Here is a 15,680-nt window from a genome sequence, read left to right as displayed (position 1 = left end):
TGTGGCTATGGTACAAGGGTTCGTACACGTTTGTGTAACAATCCCGCACCAGCCCACGGTGGAGCCACTTGCCAAGGTGACGCAATCAATACAGATGCCTGTTTTGTTCGCCCGTGTCCAAGTAAGTTGATTTTTAACTACCCATTGTTTCGAGAACAATATATAGGGGAGTTAATCCCGGGTTCGCGTCCCGCTCTGGCCACTCGATGGATTTGCTCTTGCTCGTTCCTAGTTCAAAACTTCCGCCATGCTTGTGTTCTCGGTTTTCACCTGACGTCACCAAAATTCAGACTAAGAAACTATCGACTCTTCTGAGTTTCTACTTTCATGAGGTATTACAACATTTAAATAGCCCAGGGAACGAAAAAATGGAAAATGAAAACAAAACAGAGAATTGGGAACGAAGGCCTAGGATTCATCTTAGGTTTCGTTCCCATTTTTCATTTTTTTCCAAGTGCACACGTTTCAAAGAACGCAACATCACTTAGATGAGGTGAAGATCACTAGTACAATCCTTATTCTAATGATCCATACATCTATCTATTTGTTTAAAAAATTCTTCATTTTTGTCGATTAGTCACATCTTAAGTATGCACCTTACGCAATCTTGAATTATACTAACTTTTTTGTTCTTGATCATTAGTCTGTACTTCCCTTCTCAAAAACAATGGAAATGTAACCTTCACGGCATCCTCTAGTTCCGTTGGTCCTGGGTATCCTGTGCTACATGGCAAAGATGTTTGGTGTGCCAAATTCACAAACGGTGAACAGTTTCTGAAAGTGGATTTAGGTAATATTTCAGAGCCCTTGTTTAAATTTAGAAGTATTCCTAGGAAAATGGGTGCGACCATAAAGAGCCCCCGATCATGGGTTTCGTGTTGGTCAAAATCTAGCATGTACAGGCTGTTATACCCGATGAACTTCCGTCAAGAATAATATAAACGAAAGGAATGCAGATTTGCTTGTTACGGCCTAAGGTAGGTTGACCACTCCAGAAAATACCATAACATAGCATAATGCTCTTTCTTTGTCGCTCCAAAATTTTGCATAAGCATTGTTTTCAGTTTGTCTTGCGGCCATTTTAACTCCCAAGAGAAACTGAAGACAATGCTTATGCAAAATTTTGGGGTGAAAAACAAAGAGCATTATGGTATGTTATGGTATTTTCTGGAGCGGTCAATATAGCTTAACTAAGGTAAGTGAAAAATGATTGACATGTAGTCCTCACTCTCTATCCTTTGGTTAATACTGCTATGAGATATAACCAGGCGTTTTATGGAAAGGTAAAAAAACAGAGAATCATGTTCCTTAAGCACATTTCAAAGTAAATTATTCCGATGAAGTGACTTGGCAAAAGTAGTAAATAAAGAAGGAATAATTAAAAAGAATAAAAAAAAAGAAGAAGAAAGAAGGAGCGACTGACTGGCTTACTGACTGACTGGATAAACGAATGAATTAATTAATGAATGATTATATAAACGAATCAACCAATCAATCAATGAGTATAGTATATAGTATAGTATAGTATAGTATGGTATGGTATGGTAGTGCTTTTCGTCTTCTATACAGTTTCTTTTGCAAACTAAGTATTTCCTTAGTCTGCTGGTATGGATGCAAATTTATTTTGATATTTTCCTGTTTCTAAGCGTAAGGAGTGAAATCCTAGTCGTAGCTTCCTAATGCTGATTTTATGTGCTGGATTTCTACCTTTTTAACTTGTGGATTACGCGTAGCGTAGGAACGAGTTATTATGGGCACTGTGATAAGCAAATGTATCACTCAGGTGTAGACACTTTCGTAATTAGTCCGTCCGCACGAGAGCGCCCGATATCAAGAAGACAATTGCCATAGCTTGATCGTTCCCGAACGTCCCTTCGTCTCTCAAAGCTCACAACGACTATTAGCTGTATATCAGGAGGTAAATAACTTCCAGCTCATTGCTGGAAGGTGACCTCAAAATGAGTAGATCTTATGCTAATGCTAATGCTCATGCTAATGCTTGTTGATGAGGATGAGAGTTTACTTATTTGTCAAACATATGTTAGCAATACTGTTGAACGAGCATTTCTTGAAAGAAAAAAAGTCTTGTAAGCACGCCAAGCACTGGCTGCACAATTGACGAGTTCATGATGCGAATTATTAACTACTGAACATGTGGTCAACCAGGAAATAAACATCCCTTGGAAAAAATATATATAATGATTTCTGCTTAAATACTAGTAGAAAAGTTGGAGACTTCCGCCGTGCCAGAGAACTGTCGAATTTACAAATATGTAAGAAAATTAAGCTAATTAAAATGTTCTGAAAGAGTATAAAGTCAAGTAGAAATGCAATGAGCTTTATATTACATATTATATAGAAAAAACTTTTTATCCTTTGATTGTGGAGTTTACCTTGCAACTAGATTGTGCAGAAGTAGACCTGTAGGTAAAAAAAAAAAATGCTTGTTCATCTTACTGTTGTATGACAAGGTAAAAGTAATATTGTACTGTTGTGGCAGATGAGACACTTAAAAATAAAAATGGCGGATGTGATATATATATAATTCAGCATTATGTGTGGCCCTAAATAAATATGTTCTTGCTGTGAATAGTTGTGGTATGGATCATCGGTTACAAAGTGTGATGCTTCTTGCTGTTTGCAAAAGTGGTAAAACTAGTGCAGACAGCACCGAATGGGGTAGCTCAACATATAATTTGAAAAATGAGCGCAAGAGATTATGCTATGATTCGCGTATGAGATTAAGTTTTACAGTTTGTGTATAAACTAAGTGTAAAACATGCAAAAAGTACAATTGTAATGCTTCATGAGTATTTAAGTAGATAAAAGCTTCAGTTAAAAGATGGCTATCTGTTTTATAACTGATTCAATCTGCACCAATAACAAAAAAGATAGGTCTTAATGTGTCGGTAGAGAGAGGGTATAAGCCAAGTTCTGATCTAGAAGCTAAGTTTTCCACATACCATGAGACGTTTAATGTTTGTTTGCAAAAATTAATGTGAACTTATTTAGCTAGCTCAATTGTACTTTTATCAAAATGTGTTTATAACACTGAGCTAGAATATTCGCCTGATCAAAGTCACTGAACAGCGCGAGCGTGCTTCATATTCCTTTTGAGCACGCTGATGACGTTCACAAACTAAAACCTCGCCGGGTTCTTGTGAGCTTAGCAATCCTCCTAAGTACATCCATAACTTAACAGTACAGGATGAACTGTTTTCCACGTTTTTTGTAATGTTGGCTAAATAGAAACACTTTCGTTTGAGTTTGTTAACAGATAGTAGGCAAACGTCGTTGTTGTCATCTGCGCGAGGTATGGCGTGCGCAAATCATTTTTTGTAAAACTTTTTCGTTCAAGAATAATTTTTCGGTGAATTAAAAGTTTTCGGACGCAATATGGATTCTAAAACCTTTCTCTTAGTTTAAAAAAAAAAAAAATAAACATTGCAAACATAACTGTGAGTCAAAAACAGTAAATAGTCAACTAGACATTGACGCGCACTGCTTTGAGCGCACGCTATAGTTATTGTAATAAAATTTTAAGTTAACTGCCGCATTGAAAATGTTATAAAACATCTGTGCGTATGTCGAGATATGAAGCACTTGAGAAGTTTGGAGAGCACTCAAGAGGCTAGAGTTGCTCTCGGTAACTCATGCGCTTCCTTCTCGATCCTTCTTGCTCTCCAAACTTTCCGCGTGCTTCATATCGCGACAACCGCATGCTGACTCATGAACCAATGATTAATTTACATAACAAAAATTCAGGTCCCTATATTTCACAATCATAAAGAAGTAAAGGTTTTACAAGGGCATCAAAATTCAGGTCCCTATATTTCACAACCATAAAGAAGTAAAGGTTTTACAAGGGCATCAAAATTGAAAGGATTTTTTCTTGTTTCGACCGCCGCACAATCGATGTTAGAATGCAATTGTTAAATTTTAGCAGCATTTTTGCAGAGGATTTCTCTTACATAGGTGGTACGTTTGTGAATGAATGAAAGGAAGAAAGAAAGAACAAGTGAACGAACGATCGAATGAATCAATGAAAGAATGAGAGAAAGACAACTGCACAGTGATTTCTGATTTCTTTTCCTTATTGAACGCTATTTTAACTGCTTTTTCTATTTCTATCATAAAATATAGAATTTAGGCATCAGATTATTAAAATGTTATTATTATTATTATTTCATTCTAGAATTTTATTTATCAATTTATTTCTATTACTTCGCTGATTTTTAGGCTCTATCTACACATTTGATCAAGTGTTTGTTCAGGGAATGCCTGGTACCCACAGATCTGTCTTCAAGTATTACGTGAAAACAAGCATAACTAGACGTGGTTTTGTCCAAATTGAAGGAGAGGGAGGTCAAAAGGTATTGTAGTAATAATAAACCAGTCTTTATTTAAGTATCAGTATAATTCTACATCCGCACAAGTAAAAGGTTCAAGCACTGTTTCGGGTTATTCTTTTTTAACTTTTAAACTTAATTGAGCCAGAAACTCTTCCCTGTATTGGCTGTTTATTTTTCCTTGAGAAATAACGTCAGGAATGATCGAGCTCCCATGGTTAAGAAAAAGAAGCATTTTTTTTTTTGAATATCAATCAATCAATTATTATTATTATTAAAAAAAGAAAAAGCAGTTTTGTCACCGATTCAAATTGGCTTGTTGAACTTTATCGACTGACTGCAATTCAGTTGCTATTTTTTTCTAACAACAAAAACAACAACAACAAAAAACAAAATTAAAAAAAACACAAAACAAAGCAACGACAACAAACAATGATTTTCCATCAAGCCAATGATCAGTTCAAGGGGAAAAGTTTGGAAAATGCTATTATTTAAATGTGTAAAGTGCATATTTCAATTATAATAAAGCTACTTGGGCACAAAATAACAGATAACACTGGAAGGAAAGAAATAAATCCATAAGTAAATAAATCAAGAATGAGAAAAACTTATCTTGATTTACATTGTGATTTATTAAAGAAGCGCTGAACGATATACGTTGTACGTTCACAGATGGGTGTGGAACGTTACTGACTACATTTAGCCTTGGTAATCCTACAGTTTCATAGTCATTAAACACACAAATAATTTATTATTTTGTATCGCTCCCTCTTTGGCAGGTCTTTTTTGGCCCATATTGTGACGGAGATGCCGTGGTTGGCACCAACCTTACCAATCCCGTGCAGGCCCGTTGGATTGTTTTTAATCCACAAAAACCATTTTTTGGCAATAGTCCCTGTATGCGCATTGATATTAGGAGCTGTCAGAACAGTAAGTGATAAATCTTTATAAGACTATGTACGACAACGACTGTCGTCTTAAGACTATTTTTTTCCCTCAGATTATATTGAGAGTCTGTTTCTGCTATAAGGAGACTGTGGTTGGGTAGCCTCTTCAAGGTAATGAGATTCAATGGCGGAGACGTGGCATTTGAAATTTGAACGATCGTGTCTGCGTCCACAGCACTATCATGAAACCACACAAATAAAGTGTTATTTTCAAGTAGATTATTTATCGAGAAATTAATCATAATTGACAAATGATAACAGGTTAATTAGCTTTTATTTTTCCTCTACAGCACCCCCAGCAACTTCATCAACAGTCCAACCAACTTGCAATTCACTGCGACCAGGTATCGAATATGCTAAAAATAGGTCACTCTGCCACTGTATACTCCTACCTAAAATGATGCACAACTGAACCGTTTCTGTGTTTGTCATCAAATTAGTTAATGGAGTACCGATGTCTTGGGGAGCCTGGTCAGCCTGTAGTGAGACGTGTGGTAAGGGTACGAGAACCCGTAGACGTGAGTGTACCACTCCCATTCCAGCTGGCAGTCAAGAAGCTTGTTATGGTGGCCAAATCTGCACAGAAACTTGTCTCATTCGTCATTGTCCAAGTAAGTCTAATTTCCTTACTTTTATGATATATGTAGTAGAAAACGTCATATAACTTAAAAGAGTATTTCTATCAGAACTAATGAAAAGTGAAGAAAGTAAAAACCCAAAGTCGTGCCTGAGCTTGTTTGCTTCAACCGTACCAAAGTCAGTGTCGGACTGTAATGGGAAGCCGAAATCATACATAGGGTTTGTTTATATTTAAGGACGTAAGAAACTGTTTCACACCTAGTCATTATGACACTTTGGTTATTGTAATCCATCCTAAAAGTGCGGAAATCTATTTTTTTTTGTAACTTGTTATTTCTTTGTCTCTAGTTCCCGGCAATTGGTCTACCTGGAGCGATTGGTCTTCTTGCAGTGAAACATGTGGCTATGGTACAAGGGTTCGTACACGTTCGTGTAACAATCCCGCACCAGCCCACGGTGGAGCGACTTGCCAAGGTGACGCAATCAATACAGATGCCTGTTTTGTTCGCCCGTGTCCAAGTAAGTTGATTTTTAACTATCGATTGTTTCGAGAACAATATATAGGGGAGTTAACCCCGGATTCGCGTCCCGCTCTGGCCACTCGACGGATTTGCTCTTGCTCGTTCCTAGTTCAAAACCTCGGCCATGCTTGTGTTCTCGGTTTTCACACGACGTCACCAAAATTCAGACTAAGATACTATCGACTCTTCTGAGTTTCTACTTTCATGAGGTATTACAACATTTAAACACCATAATTCAATCAAATTTTCGATTCGAAAGGGTTCATTGTTTTGCGAAAGAGGAGACTTTAATTTCCAATCCTTTGCGTGACGCGGCATTAATCTGGCGGTCGGGAAAGCTCCTTATGGGGGTTTATAACAAAGTTACCGATTTTTTGATATTTTGCTATCTGAACATTCCTTGTCTCAGAATAAATATTACTTTAATCTTTATGAGAACCTAACCGTTTCGAAACCATTTCCGGTGGTTAACCTCGCCAATATTCAACCCTTTTTTTATTTTAGCGACATCACCACCTACTACGACATTACCACAAACCACAACGTCACCTTCTGAAACGACTAAGACCACAACGTCTCCTTCCGAAACGACGAAGCTCCCAAGCACCACACCGTCGCAAGATACTTCAACATCACCTGTCCAAACGACAGGTAATGACTATACTAACCTAAATTGATCCGGCTCTATTTCCGCCGCTCTCCGCTCGATTTGGGGGAGGGGCGCGGTTTCATTTACCGAACAGCGGCTGGTAATGGAGCCTTCTAAATTACTTTAATCTTTATGAGTTTCTCAAGCGATGAATTCAAGCATTAGTGGGAAAACTCAAAAACAGATGTTTCTGTTGGTTTCCGGCGGCCATATTTGTGCCCCTAAAAGGGACACCAACATGGCGTCTCCATTTCCGAATATCTCGCATATGAAATATCGCATAGACCTGCTTCTTGGCTAGGATTTTTGCATATTTATCTTCTTTCATTCCCCTATTCTGGACCGTTTCGAAACCATTTCTGGTGGTTAACCTCACCAATACTCAACTAACCGAGCTTTTTTTCATTTTAGCGACATCACCACCTACTACGACATTACGACACACCACAACGCCACCTCCTGAAACCACTAAGCCCCCAAGCACCACACCGTCGCAAGATACTACATCATTATCTGTCCAAACGACAGGTAATGACTATACTAACCTAAATTGATCCGGCTCTATTTCCGCCGCTCTCCGCTCGGTTTGGGGGAGGGGCGCGGTTTCATTTACCGAACAGCTGCTGGTAATGGAGCCTACTAAATTACTTCAATCTTTATAAGTTTCTCAAGCGATGAATTCACGCATTTGTAGGAAAACTCAAAAACAGATGTTTCTGTTGGTTTCCGGGGTCCATATTTGTGCCCCTAAAAGGGACACCAACATGGCGTCTCCATTTCCGAATATCTCGCATATGAAATATCGCACACACCTGCTTCTTGGTGAGGATTTTTGCATATTTATCTTCTTTCATTTCCCGATTTTGGGCTTTCAGTATTAAATGGTTTGCATTTTTATTTTTGATGACGTGACAGAAAACAGAGAATAGGCCACGACTGGCATGGTTGCCTCCTACCAGTTGGGGTTTTTAATCTCGTTACGTTGTATTTGAATTATTTCTAAGTGTTTGAGTGGAATGCCTTTTAACAAACTGGATAAGCTAAGTGTACTTTCCACTATAATCAAACCTTAAATCGTTTATTAACCTTTTAAACTTATCCTTCTCGATCATTGCCTCAATTGCAGGAACCTAATCTATCTGGGGCAAGTCAAGAAGTATTATACATTCTACAAAAATGTACAAAAAAAAAAAACACCTTAAAGACTAGAAGATGTCGCTTGCTCATTCTTGTCACATTTCCTTTTATGTGAAGATGACAAAAAGAACCTAACCGTTTCGAAACCATTTCTGCTTGTTAACCTCACCAATACTCAACTAACCGAGCTTTTTTCTTCATTTTAGCGACATCACCACCTACTACGACATTACCACACACCACAACGCAACCTCCTGAAACGACTAAGCCCCCAAGCACCACACCGTCGCAAGATACTACATCATTATCTGTCCAAACGACAGGTAATGACTATACTAACCTAAATTGATCCGGCTCTATTTCCGCCGCTCTCCGCTCGATTTGGGGGAGGGGCGCGGTTTCATTTACCGAACAGCTGCTGGTAATGGAGCCTACTAAATTACTTTAATCTTTAATCTTTAATCTTTAACTTGATAGGTTTATTCTCCATTAAATACTGTCTGATGAGTGCGTGAGCACGAAACTCGGAGTAACAGAGAATTTTGTCTCTTCGTTATATCTTCTTATTCAAAGCTCTACACTTAAATAGTGTATTGAGCACTGTTTAACGGCTTTAGCCACTTTATTACACGTACTTTAATCTTTATAAGTTTCTCAAGCGATGAATTCAAGCATTAGTAGGAAAACTCAAAAACAGATGTTTCTATTGGTTTCCGGCGGCCATATTTGTGCCCCTAAAAGGGACACCAACATGGCATCTCCATTTCCGAATATCTCGCATATGAAATATCGCACAGACCTGCTCCTTGGCTAGGATTTTTGCATATTTATCTTCTTTCATTCCCCTATTCTGGACCGTTTCGAAACCATTTCTGGTGGTTAACCTCACCAATACTCAACTAACCGAGCTTTTTTTCATTTTAGCGACATCGCCACCTACTACGACATTACGACACACCACAACGCCACCTCCTGAAACCACTAAGCCCCCAAGCACCACACCGTCGCAAGATACTACATCATTATCTGTCCAAACGACAGGTAATGACTATACTAACCTAAATTGATCCGGCTCTTTTTCCGCCGCTCTCTGCTCGGTTTGGGGGAGGGGCGCGGTTTCATTTACCGAACAGCTGCTAGTAATGGAGCCTACTAAATTACTTCAATCTTTATAAGTTTCTCAAGCGATGAATTCACGCATTTGTAGGAAAACTCAAAAACAGATGTTTCTGTTGGTTTCCGAGGGCCATATTTGTGCCCCTAAAAGGGACACCAACATGGCGTCTCCATTTCCGAATATCTCGCATATGAAATATCGCACACACCTGCTTCTTGGTGAGGATTTTTGCATATTTATCTTCTTTCATTTCCCGATTTTGGGCTTTCAGTATTAAATGGTTTGCATTATTTTTGATGATGTGACAGAAAACAGAGAATAGGCCACGACTGGCATGGTTGCCTCCTACCAGTTGGGGTTTTTAATCTCGTTACGTTGTATTTGAATTATTTCTAAGTGTTTGAGTGGAATGCCTTTTAACAAACTGGATAAGCTAAGTGTAATTTCCACTATAATCAAACCTTTCAACCGTTTATAAACCTTTTAAACTTATCCTTTTCCATCATTGCCTCCACGTGCAGGAAACTAATCTATCTGGGGCAAGTCAAGAAATATATACAATCTACAAAAATGTACAAAAAAAAAAAAACACCTTAAAGACTAGGAGATGTCGCTTGCTCATTCTTGTCACATTTCCTTTTTTGTGAAGATGACAAAAAGAACCTAACCGTTCCGAAACAATTTCTGCTTGTTAACCTCACCAATACTCAACTAACCGAGCTTTTTTCTTCATTTTAGCGACATCACCACCTACTACGACACTACCACACACCACAACGCCACCTCCTGAAACGACTAAGCCCCCAAGCACCACACCGTCGCAAGATACTACATCATTATCTGTCCAAACGACAGGTAATGACTATACTAACCTAAATTGATCCGGCTCTATTTCCGCCGCTCTCCGCCCGGTTTGGGGGAGGGGCGCGGTTTCATTTACCAAAAAGCTGCTGGTAATGGAGCCTACTAAATTACTTTAATATTTATGAGTTTCTCAAGTGATGAATTCACGCATTTGTAGGAAAACTCAAAAACAGATGTTTCTGTGGTTTCCGGGGGCCATATTTGTGCCCCTAAAAAAGACACCAACATGGCGTCTCCATTTCCGAATATCTCGCATATGAAATATCGCACACCTGCTTCTTGGTGAGGATTTTTGCATATTTATCTTCTTTCATTCCCCGATTTTGGGCTTTCAGTATTAAATGGTTTACATTTTTATTTTTGATGACATGACAGAAAACAGAGAATAAGCCGCGACTGGTTGCTTCCTGCCAGTTGGGGTTTTAACCCTGTTACGTTGTATTTGAATTATTTCTAAGTGTTTGAGTGGAATGCCTGTTAACAGACTGGATAAGCTAAGTGTAATTTCCACCATAATCAAACCTTAAATCGTTTATAGACCTTTTAAACTTATCCTTCTCCATCATTGCCTCCACATGCAGGAAACTAATCTATCTGGGGCAAGTCAAGAAGTATTATACAATCTACAAAAATGTACAAAAAAAAAAACACCTTAAAGACTAGAAGATGTCGCTTGCTCATTCTTGTCACATTTCCTTTTTTGTGAAGATAACAAAAAGAACCTAACCGTTTCCAAAACCATTTCTGCTTGTTAACCTCACCAATACTCAACTAACCGAGCTTTTTTCTTCATTTTAGCGACATCACCACCTACTACGACATCACCACACACCACAACGCCACCTCCTGAAACCACTAAGCCCCCAAGCACCACACCGTCGCAAGATACTACATCATTATCTGTCCAAACGACAGGTAATGACTATACCAACCTACATTGATCCGGCTCTATTTCCGCCGCTCTCCGCTCGGTTTGGGGGAGGGGCGCGGTTTCATTTACCGAACAGCGGCTTGTAATGGAGCCTACTAAATTACTTTAATCTTTATGAGTTTCTCAAGCGATGAATTCACGCATTTGTAGGAAAACTCAAAAACAGATTTTTCTATTGGTTTCCGGCAGCCATATTTGTGCCCCTAAAAGGGACACCAACATGGGGTCTCCGTTTCCGAATATCTCGCATATGAAATACCGAACAGACCTGCTTCTTGGCGAGGATTTTTGCATATTTATCTTTTTTCATTCCCCGATTCTGGACCAATTCGAAACCATTTCTGGTGGTAAACCTCACCAATACTTAACTAACCGAGCTTTTTTTTTTTCATTTTAGCGACATCACCACCTATCACGACATTACCACACACCACAACGCCACCTCCTGAAACGACTAAGCCCCCAAGCACCACACCGTCGCAAGATACTACATCATTATCTGTCCAAACGACAGGTAATGACTATACTAACCTAAATTGGCCCGGCTCTATTTCCGCCGCTCTCCGCTCGGTTTGGGGGAGGGGCGCGGTTTCATTTACCGAACAGCTGCTGGTAATGGAGCCTACTAAATTACTTTAATCTTTATGAGTTTCTCAAGCGATGAATTCACGCATTTGTAGGAAAACTCAAAAACAGATGTTTCTGTTGGTTTCCGGCGGCCATATTTGTGCCCCTCAAAGGGACACCAACATGGCGTGAATATCTTGCATATGAAATACCGAACAGACCTGCTTCTTGGCGAGGATTTTTGCACATTTATCTTCTTTCATTCCCCGATTCTGGTCTTTCTGTATTAAATGGTTTGCATTTTTATTTTTGATGACGTGACAGAAAACAGAGAATAGGCCGCGACTCCTGCCAGTTGGGGTTTTTAATCCTGTTACGTTGTATTTGAATTATTTCTAAGTGTTTGAGTGGAATGCCTGTTAACAAACTGGATAAGCTAAGCGTACTTTCCACAGAAGATTTCGCTTGCTTATTTTTGTCACATTTCCTTTTTGTGAAGATGACAAAAAGAACCTAACCGTTTCGAAACCATTTCTTGTGGTTAACGACACCAATACTCAACTAACCGAGCTTTTTTTTTCATTTTAGCGACATCGCCACCTACTACGACATTAGCAAAAACCACAACGTCACCTCCTGAAACGACTAAGCCCCCAAGCACCACAGCGTCGCCAGATACTACAACATCATCCGTCCAACCGACAGGTAATGACTATACTAACCTCAGATACTGCCACTATGACCACAGACGTTCCAAACTCAAGAATGTTGTGAGCGCATGTTAAAAATTAACACATCTGCTAATAATGCGTAATTAATGGTGACTAAACAAAGTAAGCAATAAATGTCTTCCTATCAATCATTTATGAACACATGAGGCAAGTGTCAAACTCAAGTTAGGTTATTATATTTTAAAAACTCATCCTTCTGCTTCATTTCCATTAGTTGCAGGAAATTGGTCTAACTGGGGAGCTTGGTCTGCCTGTAGTGAAACGTGTGGAAATGGGACAAGGAATCGTACACGTTTGTGCAACAATCCCGCTGCAGCTCACGGTGGAGCAGCTTGCCAAGGTGACGCAAATAATACAGAAGCTTGTTTGGTTCGCTATTGTCCAAGTAAGTCGAATTTAACTCACATTTGATTTAAATTATACAGTTAAGATATATATCTTCAGTGACTCTGTTTTGCTACTAAGTTATCTATATAGGAGGTAACAATCAAACTCAAGTTTGGTTATTATATTCAAAAAACTCAGCCTTCTGCTTCATTTCCATTAGTTGCAGGAAATTGGTCTAACTGGGGAGCTTGGTCTGCCTGTAGTGAAACGTGTGGAAATGGGACAAGGAATCGTACACGTTTGTGCAACAATCCCGCTGCAGCTCACGGTGGAGCAGCTTGCCAAGGTGACGCAAATAATACAGAAGCTTGTTTGGTTCGCTATTGTCCAAGTAAGTCGAATTTAACTCACATTTGATTTAAATTATACAGTTAAGATATATATCCTCAGTGACTCTGTTTTGCTACTAAGGTATCTATACAGGAGATAGGTGTCAAATTCAAGTTAGGTTATTATATTCTAAAAACTCATCCTTCTGCTTCATTTCCTTTAGTTGCAGGAAATTGGTCTAACTGGGGAGCTTGGTCTGCATGCAGTGAAACATGTGGTAATGGGACAAGGAATCGTACACGTTTGTGCAACAACCCCGCTCCAGCTCACGGTGGAGCACCTTGTAAAGGTGACCCAAAGAGTATAGGAGCCTGTTTTGTTCGTGATTGTCCAAGTGAGTCAATTTTCACGTTTTCTGTAGAAATAACCATTGACAATATATAATTAATTTTTTTTAGTACTTTGGTCTCCGTAAAGGAGCTAAAAGTCGACAAAAGCAGTATGCTTCATCCATCATTAAGAAAGTTTGTGTTACTGGCTACTATACATAGCAGCGTGGTCGAGTGGTCAGCGCGTGGGACTCGAAAACTCGCGATTCCGGATTCGCGTGCCGCTCTGGCCACTCGCTGGATTTGTTCCCGCTCGTCCCGAGGTCAAAACCTCGGCCATGCTTGTGTTCTCGGTTTTCACATGACGTCACCAAAATTCAGACTAAGAAACTCTCGACTCTTCTGAGTTTCTGCTTTCATGAGGTATTACAACATTTAAACACCTTAATTCGATCACATTTTCGGTTCGAAAGGGTTCTTTGTTTAGCGATAGAGGACGCTTTGATTTCCAGTCCTTTGCGTAACGCGGCATCTTAATCTGGCGGCCGGGAAAGCTCTTAAGGGGGCGTATAACAACGTTAAAGATTTTTTGAGATTTTGCTATCTGAACATTCCTTGTCTCAGAATAAATAATACTTTAATCTTTATGAGTTTCTCAAGCGATGAATTCACCCATTTGTAGGAAAGCTCAAAAACAGATGTTTCTGTTGGTTTCCGGCGTCCATATTTGTGCCCCTCAAAGGGACACCAACATTGCGTCTCCATTTCCGAATATCTCGCACATAAAATATCGCACATACCCGCTTTTTGGCGAGGATTTTTGCATATTATCTTCTTTCATTCCCCAATTCTGGACTCTCTGTATTAAATGGTTTGCATTTTTTATTTTTTGATGACGTGACAGAAAACAGAGAATAGGCCGCGACTCCTGCCAGTTGGGGTTTTTAATCCTGTTACGTTGTATTTGAATTATTTGTAAGTGTTTGACTGGAATGCTTGTTAACTAGCTGGATAAGCTAAGTGTACTTTCCACTATAATCAAACCTTTAAACCGTTTTTAAACCTTTTAAACTTGAAACTGGTCTAACTGGGGCAAGTAAAGAAGTATTATACAATCTACAAAAATGTACAAAAAACACCTTAAAAACCAGGAGATGTCGCTTGCTCATTGTTGTCACATTTCCTTTTATGTGAAAATGACAAAAAGAACCTACCCGTTTCGAAACCATTTCTGGTGGTTAACCACACCAATACTCAACTAACCGAGCCTTTTTTTCATTTTAGCGACATCACCACCTACTACGACACTACCACAAACCACAACGTCACCTCCTGAAACGACTAAGCCCCCAAGCACCACAGCGTCGCCAGATACTACAACACCATCTGTCCAACCGACAGGTAATGACTATACTAACCTCAAATACTGCCACTATGACCACAGACGTTCCAAAGTCAAAATGATGTCAGCGCATGTTAAAAATTAAAAGGTCTGCTGATAATGCGTAACTAATGGTGACTAAACAAGGTAAGTAATATATGTCTTCCTATCATGATCAATCATTTATGAATAACTCTGTTTTATTGTTTGTTTCAGGAATCAACCGCACATACATCGACATCGTATTTACACTCATTGCTTCGTCCGATTTTTCAAACGAAACGTACGCTCTAATGGAAACCACTGCAAAACAATTCATTGAAGAATATGAATATGTGAACTATTACGTCATTGCCTACGTTGATGGGGTTATCAGACTGGTCAATCTTAGTTTCGGTGCCGACGACTCCAATGCTGCCGCTGGGCGCGCCCGACGAGCCGTGGGTGCATCGGAACCTTTGATCACTGTGCTAGAAGAAGCTCTAGTTGCCTTCCAAAATAACTCTTTGGGCGAATCCAACAATCGCAAGGCCTTAGTTGTTATGACAGACATAAGTTCTTCTGCCGATAAGAACAGCCTTGAAAAGGCAGTGAGACCTATAGAGGAAAGTGGAATACTTGTGATTTCTGTGCCGATTGGAGCAGTGAATAGGACGGAATTGCTTATCATCTCGCCTAATCCTCTGGATGTTATTTCAGTTGATAAGAACCTACAGCCTCTCCACTTGGCCAATCGTATTGGGGAGAGGATTATACGTAAGAATCATTTTCTTCTAAAAAAATAATTGCTAAAATTGGAAGATATGTGAGTATTTTACCAATCGGATACACTTTACTTATCACGACATAAAGTTTAAGAGAGAAACGCTCTCACGTCAAAACTTTTCTTATCACGGGTTTCCAGTAACTCGGTGATTTTGG

The 15,680-nt window shown here is 39.3% G+C and overlaps 1 protein-coding gene across 1 annotated transcript in view; it reads left to right on the top strand.

The window, feature by feature from the left end:
• The window catches only part of LOC140923637 (coadhesin-like), a 15,843-nt gene extending 284 nt beyond the window's left edge, over positions 1–15,559 (top strand). The window contains exons 2-21 of the mRNA XM_073373710.1: positions 1–121; positions 644–790; positions 4,240–4,373; positions 5,129–5,279; positions 5,587–5,640; positions 5,737–5,907; positions 6,224–6,394; positions 6,901–7,047; positions 7,457–7,573; positions 8,389–8,505; positions 9,107–9,223; positions 10,038–10,154; positions 10,962–11,078; positions 11,492–11,608; positions 12,250–12,366; positions 12,607–12,777; positions 12,940–13,110; positions 13,273–13,443; positions 14,663–14,779; positions 14,976–15,559. The exon at positions 1–121 is cut by the window's left edge and continues 50 nt beyond it. Of these exons, the coding sequence (XP_073229811.1) occupies positions 1–121; positions 644–790; positions 4,240–4,373; positions 5,129–5,279; positions 5,587–5,640; positions 5,737–5,907; positions 6,224–6,394; positions 6,901–7,047; positions 7,457–7,573; positions 8,389–8,505; positions 9,107–9,223; positions 10,038–10,154; positions 10,962–11,078; positions 11,492–11,608; positions 12,250–12,366; positions 12,607–12,777; positions 12,940–13,110; positions 13,273–13,443; positions 14,663–14,779; positions 14,976–15,544 (3,114 nt within the window). The 3' untranslated portion in view covers positions 15,545–15,559. The remainder of the gene's footprint in view (positions 122–643; positions 791–4,239; positions 4,374–5,128; positions 5,280–5,586; positions 5,641–5,736; positions 5,908–6,223; positions 6,395–6,900; positions 7,048–7,456; positions 7,574–8,388; positions 8,506–9,106; positions 9,224–10,037; positions 10,155–10,961; positions 11,079–11,491; positions 11,609–12,249; positions 12,367–12,606; positions 12,778–12,939; positions 13,111–13,272; positions 13,444–14,662; positions 14,780–14,975) is intronic.
• The last annotated feature ends 121 nt before the right edge of the window (positions 15,560–15,680 follow it).

The sequence above is a fragment of the Porites lutea genome, chromosome 13 (assembly GCF_958299795.1).
Source record: "Porites lutea chromosome 13, jaPorLute2.1, whole genome shotgun sequence".
Taxonomy (NCBI): domain Eukaryota; kingdom Metazoa; phylum Cnidaria; class Anthozoa; order Scleractinia; family Poritidae; genus Porites; species Porites lutea.
Note: the sequence above shows the minus strand (reverse complement) of the source record. Positions and strands in the feature narration are given on the sequence as shown.